This window comes from Streptopelia decaocto (assembly GCF_964273445.1).
Source record: "Streptopelia decaocto genome assembly, chromosome: Z".
NCBI classification, from domain to species: domain Eukaryota; kingdom Metazoa; phylum Chordata; class Aves; order Columbiformes; family Columbidae; genus Streptopelia; species Streptopelia decaocto.
This window is the reverse complement of record NC_138657.1, coordinates 22,548,004-22,563,920: the sequence shown is the minus strand read 5'-3', so window position 1 is coordinate 22,563,920 and position 15,917 is coordinate 22,548,004. Positions and strand designations below refer to the sequence as shown.

The 15,917-nt window shown below is 35.8% G+C and overlaps 1 protein-coding gene across 1 annotated transcript in view; it reads right to left on the bottom strand.

The window, feature by feature from the left end:
• The window catches only part of PTPRD (protein tyrosine phosphatase receptor type D), a 355,891-nt gene that overhangs the window by 72,268 nt on the left and 267,706 nt on the right, over positions 1-15,917 (bottom strand). Inside the window, exons 20-21 of the mRNA XM_082074403.1 lie at positions 14,077-14,237; positions 6,809-6,921 (exon numbers count right to left, since the gene is read on the bottom strand). Of these exons, the coding sequence (XP_081930529.1) occupies positions 6,809-6,921; positions 14,077-14,237 (274 nt within the window). The remainder of the gene's footprint in view (positions 1-6,808; positions 6,922-14,076; positions 14,238-15,917) is intronic.

Sequence of the window (15,917 nt, the reverse complement as noted above, 5' to 3'; positions counted from 1 at the left end):
TGTGGGTGACAGTCATCTAATAATTACACTGATTGATCCAGATCAAGCACCCCTATGGAAAATATATGAGTGAAAAGGCACAAGAGAACTCTAGATTGATCCAGAAATGGAGGTGGACTGATGTACATCTAAAACAGCGCTTGAACAGAGAAAATAATAGAGACAAAGATGTTTAGACCTTTTCGAGCGAATCGTGGGAGAGAGTTATTATCATATAAGGACTGAGTGGTAGTTTGGCTAGAGAGGGAGGACACAGAGCCAATCAGGGAGGCGTAGGGGACTGAATTACTGCTCAAAGCTGAAAAAAGTAAAAGCCAATTGGAAATGGGAAACAAATTAGTAACAGCAGTAGACCATCATAATCAATCAATCTCATACATACAAGCACTTCAGACATGCACAAAACAGCATCTGGAAACTCAACTAAGGAGATGTCTAAAGGTCCAGTTACTCTACTGTAAACATAAAGGACATAAAACCAAAGAGAATGAGACTTCCTCATCACTTGATGAACTTGACTAACTCACCAGCATCATGACCAAAAAGCTCAATAATTAGCTTACTGTGAAGGACTGAGTTTTTTTGAACATGCTGAATATCCATTCTTTTTTTAAACTGTTTTTGCCAATGACATTCCCACGGGGAGATTCTGTATTAAACACTTTGTGTAAATGAAACTTGACAAAAAACTTTATTTTGTAAGGAAAAAAAAACCCAAACTACTTACAACTTCAGAAACTGGCATATTTTGACTGCATAGAACCCCCTTCTCCACAAGTCATTTTAGCCACTTACACTTGAATGTATTTTGTATATTTTCACCTTTTAAATATGTATGCTTTACTGAGATGATAAAAGTAGATACTTTTTCAAAGAACTGCTGGAGGACTTTTTGTTATGTAGTGAATCTATGAATCATACCAAGCATCATAACAGAATATGTTATGAATGAACATTTTAAGATCTCATTATGTCTTATGCAAAAGCGTGAGGCTCCCACTGAGCTGTGAGTTGCATGTGAACAGCAGGTGTAGAACTTGACTCAAAAAGCTACCCAAAAGACAGCTAAACACACTTATTTTTGTGGGTGTGAATAAGAAAATACACTTATTTGCTGACACACCTCCATATCAATCATCATATGCTATGAAAACACAAGAAATTAAAGACAAAATACAGCTAAATTACAACAGATCCTGTGACATGCTAGAAAGTCAAAAGAAACACCATGACGAAAGCATGCTTTTAAACTTTACTTAAAATAAGAAAATAAAGACCTAAAACCAGTCAAAAACTCACTGAGGAAAACAAATAAACAAAAACAAAACCCCAATGAAATCAAAACAAACCAAAAAACCACCACATGCGAAACACAGCTCAAACTGTATCCATAAGAAGCTTTTATGTCCAGATTTGGTAGAAAACTGCCAAATATGATTGGTCTTATGCAGCCTAATAGTAATCCCCTCACATGAATTAAATGAGAATGTATGGTTTAATTACAGTGTAGAATTATTTTCTGGTTAATCTATGGTAAACATATGACTAAGGAACATGGGATACCACACGTGCCACAATTTCAAGGAAAAACTGAGAGAGCAAGGTCAGAATTCATCTGCATATTAACAGACATTAAACCTGTTAAGTATGCTCTTTTACTTCACTGAAACAAGTAGGTGTTTAGGCCTTGCCATTAATATATTAAATTAAGGATTTTTTTTGTTGTCAGGCTTTAACAAGGGCTTTTAAAAACATTTAAGAAACACACATTTATTTACAAATTTGGACCTGTAAATTGATGTGCCCATAATAAACAAGAAGGAAGTTAGAAATTAAACAAAGTGGATACCTGCTAACATACAAATCACAACCCAGATAAACCGAAAATGTGACACATTATTTTCACAGAAACTTATTTAAGAAATGAATTGTATTTCAGGTCCACATTGAGTTAATACTCTGTGATTTTAAAAATGGATTTATCCTCATTTTTATTTAATAACACAGAATACCCTCACACACATCAATCTATTTTGATTAAGATGTTGTCCCATTATAGAAAGCGGAAGGAATCAGTAATGGTGGTTACTATTACTGATACTTACCTTTATCAAAAAGGTAGAAAGGAATACATATTTAAAATTGGAACGTGGAAAAGGGAAAAAAAAAAATGAAAGATGATCCTGATTCAGTAGGAATTTGGCATCCACGAAATCTTAGCAAAGATGCCTTTAGTATATTTTACCAAAAAAACCCCAACAAAAAAACAAAACACAAACAACCTGTTACTTTAAAAGTTCTTTTTCATGCAGCTAGAGGTAAACCCGAGAGTGATCTTACATCCTGTGTACAAAGCTAAACTTAGAACTTCAGCTCTAGAGAAATATGTAGTTCCGCAATAGCTATTCTAAGTCAGTTACTAATGTGTAATTGTGTATCGCAAAATGAAGTCACTTCTATTTCAGAAGAATTTGTGTTCTTCAAAACTAGATTAACTATTGTGGAATGAAAGCAGATTTGTTCTGTATCAAAGACCCAGCTCTACCAAGCAGCCTAAAGGGTTCTATAGCCTTATGGCAGAAGTCCTTGCTCTGAGCGAGGTGTAAAAGCTGTCTACACTGAGCAAAGGGCAGACCTAGTTTTCAGACCCTGATCTAAAATTGTTCACTACATGTTGCAAAACTATTGGCTAAAATCCAGAAAAAAAACCCACCACCAACAACAACAAAAATACCCCTCTTTTGAGGTACAGAACTTTCAACTGCATCTCACAGCTAAGCAGATTTTGATTGCCTCTACATTTGAAAGCAAACAAGTGGGATATCAGAGAAGTGCCATTTGCACTCTGAAGCCTATACGTCTTCCAGGTGCCTAAATCCTTTATGTCAGTCAACATACGAAAAGCTATATGTAGGTTTGCTCACTGTGAGAAAGCTCTTCCAGTCTGGTTTTGCCATGGAGACAAACCACAGTACTTCAGCATTGTCACCGTTCTCAGGAACAGTAATTGTGTGGAAGGGAAGAAATTTTATGCTGTCTTATAAAGCAAGTAACTAAATCCAGACATAACTTTTTCCATTTTTGTTATTTGAAGCTTTTTCCTCTGGACCTCTTTTATCCTTTTTTCTGCCTTATCTTGGAAATAAGTCAGTGGAACTTCCTTAGAAACTCAGGGAATAAGTGTTTTGTAAGTACTTGTTTAGCTAATAAAAAAGCAGATTCTTTAATTCAGAGCTGTAATAATTCTATTTATTTTTCCTGTATTTCAAAGCATCTTATTTATTTCATAAGAAATAATGAGATAATTGTTTAATTGGCATCCAATTACAAAAATTACTTGTAAGTGTGACACATTTTATACTTAAATGAGGAAAAAAAACAGTCACTTTTGAGGCATGACTCAATTTAGCTCTTTAGCTGACTGGCAGATCGAAGTCTTTGCCTGAGCCCTGGGTCTCTCATAACCCACTCATACCACTTAACATCAGATATTTTCCGCTATGCAAAACTAGGCTTCCTCATTTGATGAAACCTTTTGTAAGGGCTTTATTATTATGCCTTCCTTACCTTTACTCTCCCATGTGACACAGAGACTTCTAAAATTTGCACACCAGGTTAATGATTTTAATCCTGTATTTCCTACGAAACTTGTAGAATAGGAACAATGTGACTGACTTTTCCTCACCTACTCCAGCTCTGGAAGAATAAGAGACTTATAAATGAAATCCTGTATGCTAGTAAGAGAGTTGGTATTTTCATGTTTACTCAAAGAAAGCTTGGCACAGCTGTGACCTACTCAGTGGCATATGGGCTTATCTAACAAATATACATTTTTTGATAACACATATGGACATGGGATCATGTTCTCAGATGCAGAACTCTGGGCTATTCCAAATGTCATGATAAAATGTCAAATTTATCTATGGAGTTACTCCACCAGGGACGAGCAAAGCCAGAAATGAATTTGATCCTTCCTGGACAAGGTAAGATAGGAAACTCTCTGGGCAAGTACTAGATCAGTAAAAAATGAAGTTCCAAAGTAATTTAAAATTTTCCAGCACTTCTTCACATTATGGATTCACTATAAACTTTTTTTTTTCCCCTCCCACTGGAAGCAATTGGTGTGCCTGGAAAGTTTCAAGAAAACCATCGATGCTTTCATAATCTACATAAATAAATCATTATAATAACAATGACGTCAAATCATCTATGCTGATGCAGTTGTACTGAATTGGCATACACTGATTATTAAAGTAGATTCACCACTCTGTCATTTATTTTATCTGCAGGCAACGTTCAGAAGTTGTAACATCTTTCAGAGTAGATAGGGCCATTGAATGAGGGTGGCTGCAGATGTGACAGTAAAAGAAACCCAACACATAACCACATCAGTCCTAATCTCTTCTCTAGCTGCCTGCTTCTTCTACCTGGCAGAAAATAAAAAACACAGACCTGAGAGTGAAAGAAAAACAAAACGAACAAAACTGGTATCTTGAATACACAGCCTTTCTGTAGTTTCTCTACATTTGCCTTGAAAAGATTAGTCTTGTGTGTTACTTAACAGTGTATTCCTGTGTGGAGCTGGATAAACACTCCAGCAGAACCTAAATATCTAAGATAATTCAGCCACAATTTTAATGAAATGGTAGCCCTAACTGAAGTAAACATGACTTAAGTGAGGTTCTGCATTTACTGGCACAAGAACTGTACCTTGACTTCACTGGGGCTAAGATTACATACTAGAACATGTTAATTAGCAAGTGTTACACAGCAGGACACTTCTCTGGGGTTAAAAATTTTCTCTTTGATATTCAGTTGCATGCTGAGTAACATAATGGCCTGACCTATACCTCGGAGTCTTAGGTGGTACAACAGTAAGAAGAAATATCATAATTTGGTTTCTGTACTATATTTTTAATAATTTTAATCCTTTGGTTTGTGAAGAGGTTAAAACAAAGAAAAAGACCTCAAGCAGAAATGGATTGCAGTTGTTCTGCTCAATGAACTTCACAGAAAACTGTAAACTTTCCAGACAAATCATGGCACTGCAAGGAAAGGTACAGTTCCATTCCTCTCCAATTCTTTCTTAGATCAGTGAGGTGGAATTACAGTGTCTACAAGTGCCACGGATTCTGCCATTCGAATTTATAATTAATTACAATAAATTAATTTTATATATAAAGTTGTTAAGACTTGGCAGCACTTTTTTCTGCCCACATTTTAATTTGTGATCAATAGTAAATGAATAGGTAAGACCCTACATCTAAACACACAGACAGAAGAAAATTATGCCTATATACCTAGTTATTAAGACAGCCACTCTACTCAGTGTATATCTGTATAGAGAGAATGACTTGTTTTAGGCATAAGCTAAACTCCAAGAACTGTAATTTTTCTGTTCATGTTTCAAAGACTTGTATATATACTTCTATCTCTGTAACAAACTTTAAAACTTTGTAGAAAAGTGCTGGATAACATACAAAACCTTTGCCCAGTAAGGCCAAGTCTACATTAATATTACAGTCGCAGAAGCACAATTGTCAACCAAAACTTCCAATCACTTTCATTTACTGCATTTAGATTCATATTGTAGAGAGGACCCAGAGCACGTCAACAAGATTTGCATATTCAGATGAAACTAACCTAGAAGCGCACTCCTGAAGCACACCTAATTTGCCCCAGCTGTTAAAGACCATGCAGCATACTGGAACTGACTAAAAGAGCAAGGCTGGAGGAAAACCCTTTCTACCTCTGTCATAGGCATGCACTGTGGATGTTGGGTCTTCAACCCCACATTCATTGCTTTGCAAATCCACTCCTGTTGGGGCAACGCTATCTTAATATAACCACTGTTTAGAAGATCAGAAATGGGATTTGCAAGCTCAGTTAAACCTTTTTTGTAATATTTAGTATGTCAGCTTCTGCAGCTAATCTCTCAACATCTGAAGTACTTAGTTTACTGCCTTTATCAGTATGAATTAATTATTTTTTGTACTTAATACAATGAATTTGACAAATATAAGGCTCAGGAAGATTTGGTAAGTAATCAGTATCATATCAGGACTTTGTGCAGTCATATTGTAACAGAAAACAAGTCTACTGAAAATACATCATGATCAGAAAAAAGCCTTTTTTTTTTTTAAATCTACTTATAAGAAAGTGGTAAAAAAATCAATACTATTTTAAGTATCTCTCCTCATGTCTCTTGACTATCAAATCAAACAGCTTTAAGACAACAATGCTTAATAAATAAAAAAATAAATAAAATATTTGGAAGTGTGTTCTTCTTGTCTTCAGAACTACTGACATGTTGCTATCCTCCTTGATCCTAACATATAGCTCGATTTTAAAAGAAAAGACCATTTATTTATTTAGTATTTATTTTCTGTACTGTATACTTGCAATATAGTGAAACTTCCAAGGATGTTACTGGATTACCTGATAATGCAGTAGATAAGAGGGAAGCTTTTTTACAGAGAAGTAGCTGTAAGAATATTGTTAATAAATGAGGGATGAAAATTTCCCAATAGTATTTTCTAGCGTTGTTAGGTTTACGTTGGAATTTTAGCACATAAAACACATCCATACATATGAGACTTCGGGGTCTTCTTCACACAACTTAAATTTTGCTTCATGCAGGATTTTTTAAAAATAAAGACATTAGAGACTTATTTTCAAAACAAGGAAATACATTGTGCAAAAACTCATAAACAATCACAATCTATTTTTCTAAGCAATCAACTCTTCTTTAACACCACTAATCAGTTTGTGATCATTCAGCTTTCAGTGAGGTACTATTGTCTCTTACCTGGAGTTTGAAAATTAAGGCGTCGCAGCTCCACCGGGTCTGTGGGATGGTGGGAGGGGACCTCCTTGCTGTTGGGTATGCTGCTCTTTCTAGAATCAGATTCAGCCCTCTTCCTGTGTGGAGAACGTGAATACATACAGACATAAGATCAAGGAGTTAGACTGACAAATAAAGGTGCCTGAGTGTTTAATTATTATATTCTATAGGTGAGATATTTATTTCTGGAAGAGTATTTGATCCAGTGCAGAGGTAAAATAATTACGCATGGTGGGTAGGGCAGCTACAATTTGCAATAGCAAAATGATTTTAAATATGGTAATGTCAGGTGGAAAATAACTGCATTCTGCCCTAGACTGACACTCTAGATCATAATTTTGGGCACCTAGTTAACGATTATAACATGAAACTTAATAAAATTCACACTATGTCTATTTTAAAAGTTAGCTAACTATGCTTTTATTAAAAAGTAACCAACTTTTGAGCATGTAATTAAAAATGAACACATCATTGAATACTTCATATTTTATATGCACAGCTCTGCATTGCTTATAACCTGCATTTTTCAGGTACTTTCAATATGACAGAGAACAGTACAGAAGACACCTACTCCTTTCACTTTCTAGGAAATAAGGATCTGCCCTGTTGCCTCCCATTTCTCTAAGAGCTGCAGTACACAGTCTTCATGTATCTGATCAATCCTGATCACTGATCACTGAGCCTAAAGGCTCAGATTCTATATGAATCTTTCTGATAAAATGAAGACTTCCACTGAAAATATAGTACTCATGTCACTCTGTCCAAAACAAGCTGGGAAGGAAGGAAGGAAGGAAGGAAGGAAGGAAGGAAGGAAGGAAGGAAGGAAGGAAGGAAGGAAGGAAGGAAGGAAGGAAGGAAGGAAGGAAGGAAGGAGGGAAGGAAGGAGGGAAGGAAGGAGGGAAGGAAGGAGGGAAGGAAGGAGGGAAGGAAGGAGGGAAGGAAGGAGGGAAGGAAGGAGGGAAGGAAGGAAGGAAGGAAGGAAGGAAGGAAGGAAGGAAGGAAGGAAGGAAGGAAGGAAGGAAGGAAGGAAGGAAGGAAGGAAGGAAGGAAGGAAGGAAGGAAGGAAGGAAGGAAGGAAGGAAGGAAGGAAGGAAGGAAGGAAGGAAGGAAGGAAGGAAGGAAGGAAGGAAGGAAGGAAGGAAGGATATTGTGTATGCTCCTCTTTCTCCAGAGAGGAGATTCCATGTGTGTTCTGATTCTGATTATCCTGGTAAAATGGGTTCTGATCATTTGAGATTATAATTTTCTGATGGAAAACATGGATAACCATGTTACATAAATAATATCTACCACTCTGCATTTTCATTCATGAGTCTGGAATTTTACTACTTCAATTTGAAGTGGAATCCTTCTTCACTAGTCCTCTGTGAGTTCCTGAATGAAAATGCAAACTGGTTGTTATTCTTCATGTAATACAAAATGAAGATGCAAAAAGAGGCAAAGAGTTACATTGCAAAAACAGAACTGAGATGATTTGAAGGTTTACAGTAGCAAAATGTTTTCCAGGTGTGCAATATTAGCTCTAACACACTACTACTGCTGTGGGGTTTTCTTTTTTCTTTTTATCTAATGAACTCATAACATGACAATTCCAAATCTGTTACTAGTCTGCTGGGCTCCTCTCTTAAAAATGCTCCAATTGATTTCTTGCTGTTCTTCAAATGATGAACACCTGGTGGCAATTACTAGGGGTACATACACCAAGATTTCAAAAACTATGCACAGAAGACAGCAACATTGTTGAAAAAATTATTTGAAAGTTACTAGTGCAATGATTTGATGAAAAAATAAGTGTATTGCTGTAAAAACATTTCATCTGTTTTCTGGTAGATATATTAACACACACATTAACGTCTCATTAGTGAACTAATGAAGATTTAAACCTGATTCTTCTGTTTTTACTCTTTAAAAAATGAATTATGGAGAAATTCAGTTGAAATTCCTTTTTATTCTTTTGAATCTGATGATTTTGAACTCCTAACACAGTAGCACAATGCCTTAGTGTTCTTTTTTCTTAAGTAAAGGTGTGTGATGCAGACTCCAAGAAGCATTTTTATCTGTATTTCCTTCTCCTGAATCTAATCAGTGGAACTGTCCAGAGGCAACTTTCATTTACTTTTTTTCCACTTGCAAGTCAGTACTGGGCAGCACAACTTTATAGTAATCGACTAAAAGCACTAAAGTATCTTCTAATTATAAATTTGAATATTTTGAATACTGATAAGACAATAGAATGGTTTATTATATATTATCATTCATAGGATCATCCTGGCTTTTTTGTATCTTTCCAGACTAATCAAGACACCACAATTTTTTCAGATTATGCAATGGTTTTGAGACAGGTGGAAAAAATCCACAAAGGGCAAATGACATCACCATACAGTTTTCACTTGTAGAACTGTAAGTCAGCACTGAGCCTATGTGTATGGAGCATTATGAAGATTTAGAGCGGCTCAGCCTTCACCACAACCATGCATTCCTTCAACCACTTTGGTTATAGCAAAGAACCACTGCTTTAGCTTCATAAAAACACAGATAAAACCATATAGACATTGTATAGCTGTGCTGTTTCTTGAAAATTAACATCATGGAGACACAGAAAAGCCATGAAACTTGGCTGCATATGTTACACTACTTTTCAGTGTTGTAAACACCTCTTTCAGTTCCTTCGTATCGACAGACTGCTGTCTAGATTAACTTAGACTGACAGATGCTTTGTCTTAGATCATTATTATGATAACTTTTTTGTTTCTCTTTTTTTTTTTTTCTTTTCTGGATTAAGTGAAGGGTGATTAATTTTCACTTCTCACCTGTCAGGTTTACTGCTCCATTTTAATGCAGCAAAGAGAGGAGAAAAGGTGACATGTTAGTTGACCAGCAGGAAACAGGATAAAGATGACAGCAGGAGATGTAAGAAACGTTGATTTACAGTAAAGATACATAATAAAACCAAACTAAGAAATGACAGTTCATCAAAATATTTAATGCCTGGGAATAACAGAATAAATCGAGGACACAAGGTTAAATCCAAAGGCAATCTTCTTCTGCTGAAAAAAGACAAAGCCTTTTAGACAGTATTTGCAAAATAGTGCCACCTCAAATTTTAGCCAGGGAAGTAATGGAGAATGGGTGTTTAATTTGAGCTATCAAAGTAATTTTAATATTTCAATGACAAATGACGCCTCACATTCTAGAGAGATGAGAGGAGGGAGAAAAGATGAAAATAGAGTGCAGAGGAGAAAGGGAAGGAAAAAGAGAAGACGGAGAGAAAGGCAAGCAAAGTACAATGTCATTTACATGAGATATGTAAAATAAATAAATAAATAAATAAATAAAGGATAAAAAGAAAACTTTAAAAACTATTTTACAAAACCAAGTAATAAAATGGCCAGAAATTTTTAACAGCGCCCTGTAAAGTAAGGGAAGCATAAATCTTTCTTCAACAAAGTATTGCACACATTTTTAGATTTATAAGAAATGTCACACACTTGAGGTCTACAGTGATCTATATAGATCTGTAGTGATCTATGATCTATAAACATCAGCTAAACAGGGAAAATAATTTATTATCTCCCATCAACAGATTCTATTATACACAAACTGAAAATACAGTGTTTGTCTGTCTTTCTGTCTATCTCTTGATCATAACAGGGGTTTTACAAACTTTTAGTATCCTGGAGTCTGCAATGACTAGATTAGCGACTTGTTATGAAAAAGCCTTCATTATCTCTTAAGATTTCCCCATTTTCATTTCTGTGCCTTTTTTTTTTAACATCTTTTTTTTGTTGTTGTTTTGTTGTTGTTTTTTTTTTTTGTTGTTGTTGTTGTTTTTGTTTGTTTTTGTTTTGTTTTGTTTTGTTTTTTTTTCCCCTTAGAAGCATGTTTCTTCTTATAGCTCAAGATTCAGCAGGTGGCCAGCAGGTTGAGGTAAATGATTCTATCCCTCTACTCTGCTCTGGTGAGACCCCACCTGGAGTCCTGCATTCAGCTCTGGAGCCCTCAGCACAGGAAAGACATGGACCTGTTGGAAAGGGGCCAGAGAAAGCCACAAAAATGATCAGAGAGATGGAACACCTCTGCTGTGAGGACAGGCTAACAGAGTTTGAGTTGTTCAGCCTGGAGAAGAGAAGGCACCAGAGTGACTTTATTGAGGCCTTCCAACACTGAAAAGATGCCTGTAAGAAACATGGGGACAGACTTATTAGCAGGGCCTGTAGCAAGACAACACGTGGCAATGGTTTTAAACTAAAAGAGGAGAGATTAAGACTACATATAAGGAAGAAATTTTTTACAGTGAGCATGGTGAAACACTGGTCCAGGTGGCCCAGAGAGCTGGTAGATGCCCCATCCCTGGAGACATTCCAGGCCAGGCTGGATGGGGCTCTGAGCAACCTGATCTAGTTGAAGATGTTCCTGCTCATTGCAGGGGGGATGGACTAGATAACCTTTGAAGGTCCTTTCCAACCTAAAATGTTCTATTATTCTACAATTCTATGATTCTATAACTCAGAGAGACAAAGTTTGCTGTGTTCAAAAGATTCAAAATTAGGCTCCTGTATTATGAACCAAATAAAAAGCCTGTACTTTACAAGAGCAAACAACACAGAGTCTGTCAAGATGGCTTTCATTTCTGATGACAACAAAAGGTACTCTTCAATATTCTCCCCATCTATTACTGTTAAGTACTAAGCTGCAATGACCTTTTGGCTATATTATAAATCTTGCTATGCAGTATCTTTGCTTTCAGATTTTATTAAGAATAAATGCAGAGGGAACAACCTTTTTACAAACTAACCAACAAATAAGAAAGGGGTCAAATATCTACTCCTAGTCTTCAGGACAGCTAAATATGCTTCTTACTGACCCATGAAACTTATTTACAATATCTGTGATAGCATCTGTTGTAAAAAAGGGCAAGGCTTCTCGCTTTAAAATGATTCTTTAAGAAACTGAAACCTTTCTCTATGGCTGAAATTAAAATGTACAAATAGTGTCGTAAGTCATGAGATTAGTGCTTTAAGTATGTTTTTATAGGCTTCTATGGATAAAGGCAATTAAGCTTAGTTGACCAGTATTTGAGTTACTATGCTTTGCACTTCAAAAAACATGGTCATTTCATAGTTGTTTTCTTCCCACTGCACATCCTTCAACATCATCTCTTTTTTAATATTTTTTGCCTGTGTTTCCGTGCATTAGGCAGACATCCTCTATCCTTTGTTGTCTTTTCTCCTAAACAAACCTGTTGCATTTATGCCCTAATATAGTCTAGAAATAGACTTTTTAAATTTTTTGTTTTCCTACTTTTTATTGTATGTTTTTACAATGCCCAACTCCTGTTAAATTTCACTGTTTTCACAAGGTACTATGTTAAATATCCTTACTGTCTTGTCTAGTTGTTGCTGTTCTACAGATGGTAAAGCTATCAAACCCTAGCTGTCAGCTTACATGCAGGTCACATACTCTAGAAATAAAAAAAAAAAAAATACGTATCGCATTTTTTATGGAAATGAAAAGTTCACAGAGGACCTTAGACCATTAAGACTGCAGTCAATTTCTCTGAGGTGATTTAGCAAATCAGTGCAGTTTAACAACTTGCAGCTTATAGCTGAAAACAGAAAACCAAACAAATACACATGGACATTTGCCTGAACACTTCTAGTATCAGTAGTAAATAACAGATGGAAAATGTGTCCCCCATTTTCATTGAATGACAATCTCCTCACACCACTGATGAATAAATTTTACCTGCTCATTTGTTGAATATGCCTATATTTTTTTTTTTTTGTAATAGAATTGAAGATTGTTATTATGGTTCCATAAATGTAATCAATATTTCCAGAACCAGTTACACATCTGCTTCATGTGCCATTGTTTGTATTTGTTTTGTAGTATGGGAGAAGCTTTACTTTCCATACTCTAAAATAATCAGAAGGAAGGAGTATTTCACTTTCATCACATCTTTAACGACCAGTTTTGGAAGTGACAGACAGACACAAACAGAGGTTCACTGGTTGCTAATCAATTAGATTGGCTGAGACAGTAGGCACTAATAGAAACCTTCAGGAGACATAATATCTGTAAGCAACAGACCATGTATTATGCTGCTGTATGATTACAGCCCCAAAGAACATTCTATAAATGTATATATATTTGGAATCCAAAGCTAAGGTTAACCCTGGGCTGTTTTTATAATGCTGAACAGGGAGAATTCTTTTTCCAAAACCTGAAGCGAGCTCTTTACAGGCAACTTCAGAGCTATTTGCCTGGAGACACTTAGGGTGGGAAGAGCATACAGGGTAACAAAATTTAAATATTTATATGCAGGTAGTAGCATCATAGCCATTACTTTTACAAGACATAGTCCATTTAATGAAATCATCCCTAGTGCACCTCTGTACCCATCCCCAGACAAGGTCACAGCATCTTCATAGTATTCCCCAAGTACACTTCATCAATATATTTCAAAAATGTATTAGAAAAAAAATCTAAACATTGAAAAAAATTTTGTGTTTTGATTCTTTGGTTTTCATTTAGTATCTTGACCCCATGAACTCATTTACACTGTAAAAGGCTGCTATGTATAAATTAAGGCATCATACACAGTTTTCATCTCATATGTTGTAAGGCAGAGGAAAGTCCTTTGTGTAATAGCAAAGCTGCATCTGTGTCATAGATAGTGAAAGAAGAATAAGTGAAGTTTGATCTCATTGCAAGATCAGTAGAAAACAGCTACTGATGTTTCTTTAATCTCTCAGTTCAGAGCTTCTAATTCATATAGATACACTGCCAAATTGAGGCCAACTGTCAAAAGTAAAAACTCAAATTTCTTGAGTGGAGATGAAAATCACATTAAACATCAAGCTGAATGTAACCTCTAATGTATTACTATTACACATCTAAAAATAAGTTTTAAAAAGTCAAATGTGTGAATTCCATACATATTTATATGCAAGCACATATTTTCTTCAGAAACGTATGCAAAGCAGGAAAACATTTAAATGCAGAAATGTTAATGGGTGTCATCAGCAGAAAAATGTACCCACGTACCCGTAATTATTGGAAACTTTCAGTCAATCTGCTAAAATTTTGGCACTGTTCTGGAAACCATTAATAAATATGGAAATATCCCAAAGCAATGACAGTTACTATTGTAGGACAAAAAATATAGTTTGGAAATGGCCAATATACCAGAAAGTTACACACCTGGTAAGAAAGCTGAAACCTAAACTTACCTTTTATAAAGAAGGATAGCAATAACAATGCAGATGATAAACACCACGGCAAGAACTGGTCCCACAACCCAAATCAAGCCTTCTTCCTCATCTGTAATTGGTTGAGGATCAAGATCCATTGACACAACAGGATCAGAATATGGGCTGGTTGCATACATGGTCTATATGAATAAAATAAATCTTAATGAAAAACGAGTGCACTGAAAATATTAACTATCACAGATTTAAACCAAATCTACACAAGATAATGATGCAGTGAACATAGCAATGTGAAAATGTTCTTTGTCTTCAAGTCAGGCAGTATATAAACTTGCAAACTGAATGGTGTGTTGTTCTTACTATATTTTGTGCTCCACATATTAGCAGTGATCTGCAGAAAAATGAGGTAACAGCCTTTCACAGAACACTTCACAACTTAAGCAGAGAATGAGAAAATGAACTATTAGGAAACTGAGGAATATAACCCATCATGTCCTAAGTTTTGTGGGGTTTTGTTTAGTTTTGTTTGCTTTTTGCTTTGTTTTGGGTTTTGTGTTTGTTTTTGTTTTTTGTTTTAGTTTCATATTGGCTTAACGTTATTTTTTCTTGCAAGATATCAAAGGATACTTTTGAAAGAATGAGAGTAATATAGGTAAAAATAAAATGGACTGAATGTCCCTAGAAAAGGGTCCTATGGCAAAAACTGTTTGATTACGGAGTCTGATAAAGTGTCAGTCAAAAACTGTCTGATAAACAGCGTGTTCTTACAGAAGATGGAGACAACTTGAATTTAAAAGTGAAAAACAGGAGAAGTCACTGTAGATTATGATGGGAAGCTAAATACTCGAAGTCCTACTTAGGAGCAGAACTAAAATTACAAACCAAAACAGGCTGTTGAAAATCTTTGCCTTACTGGTTGGTGTAGAGCCAGCTGGCCTAGGATGAGACCTGTGATAAGAAAATAAACTTTTTTTTCATTCTGGTCTGACCTATCTGATCTATGACTGTGTGCAAAGTTGAAATTACAGATAGGAGAGGTTGAGGAGCCAGCCTGCTAAAACTGGATCACTTGAAAAACTCTGAGATACAGTAAAATTAGAAGTGGAGAATGATTTGTATTTATTTCTTGTGTTTTTTGGAGTGTCTACATCAGCACTACACCAGGGTTTGAACTACAGTTCTTGCAAAGGAGTGAAAAACTCGATTCAGCAGTAGATCAGGAATGCCAGCTAAGAGAGAGTATGATAACGAGGAGGAGAGATTAGTTTTCATTTACCATGTGTGCGTTGAAAGATGCCCTAAGACAGGACATGTCTTAAAGGAGACATGTTTTTTTACACTTCATTTGGCCTTGTTTTGGGCTCTGGGCTACAACAGTGTCTGGGTTTAAGGTTAGACAGGATTAGGACTGGCAAAGCTGAAGCACACTAGCTGGAACTGAGCTAGTACCCATGCCAACAATGTCAGTTATGTTACGCTCTTTTGCTAAACCTAGCATCAGACATTTTGAAAGTCTGTGACTGCTGTTTGGAAATGCGGGAGTCTTTGTGTTCCACACCTGACTTCCACAACCTGAGTTGACTGAGATTTTTTTCCCAACTTCACTATTCTCAAAAGACAGAAAAAAGCCCATGGCTATAGTAAGAAAGTCCTTGTAATTAGCCTCTTCCTTTGGAGCAGGCAAAAAAAAAATGCCTGGAGAAGGATACAGAGGGATAGTGAGGGACAGCAGTCTGACCACCTACTTGCTGCTTTTCTATAAATAGGATTTTGCTTCTAATTTTCAACCTACCTGTATTAATGACTAATTTAAAGTAATGCATTATTTTGCCAAATGTATCTATTTTATCCTTCCTCTTGAT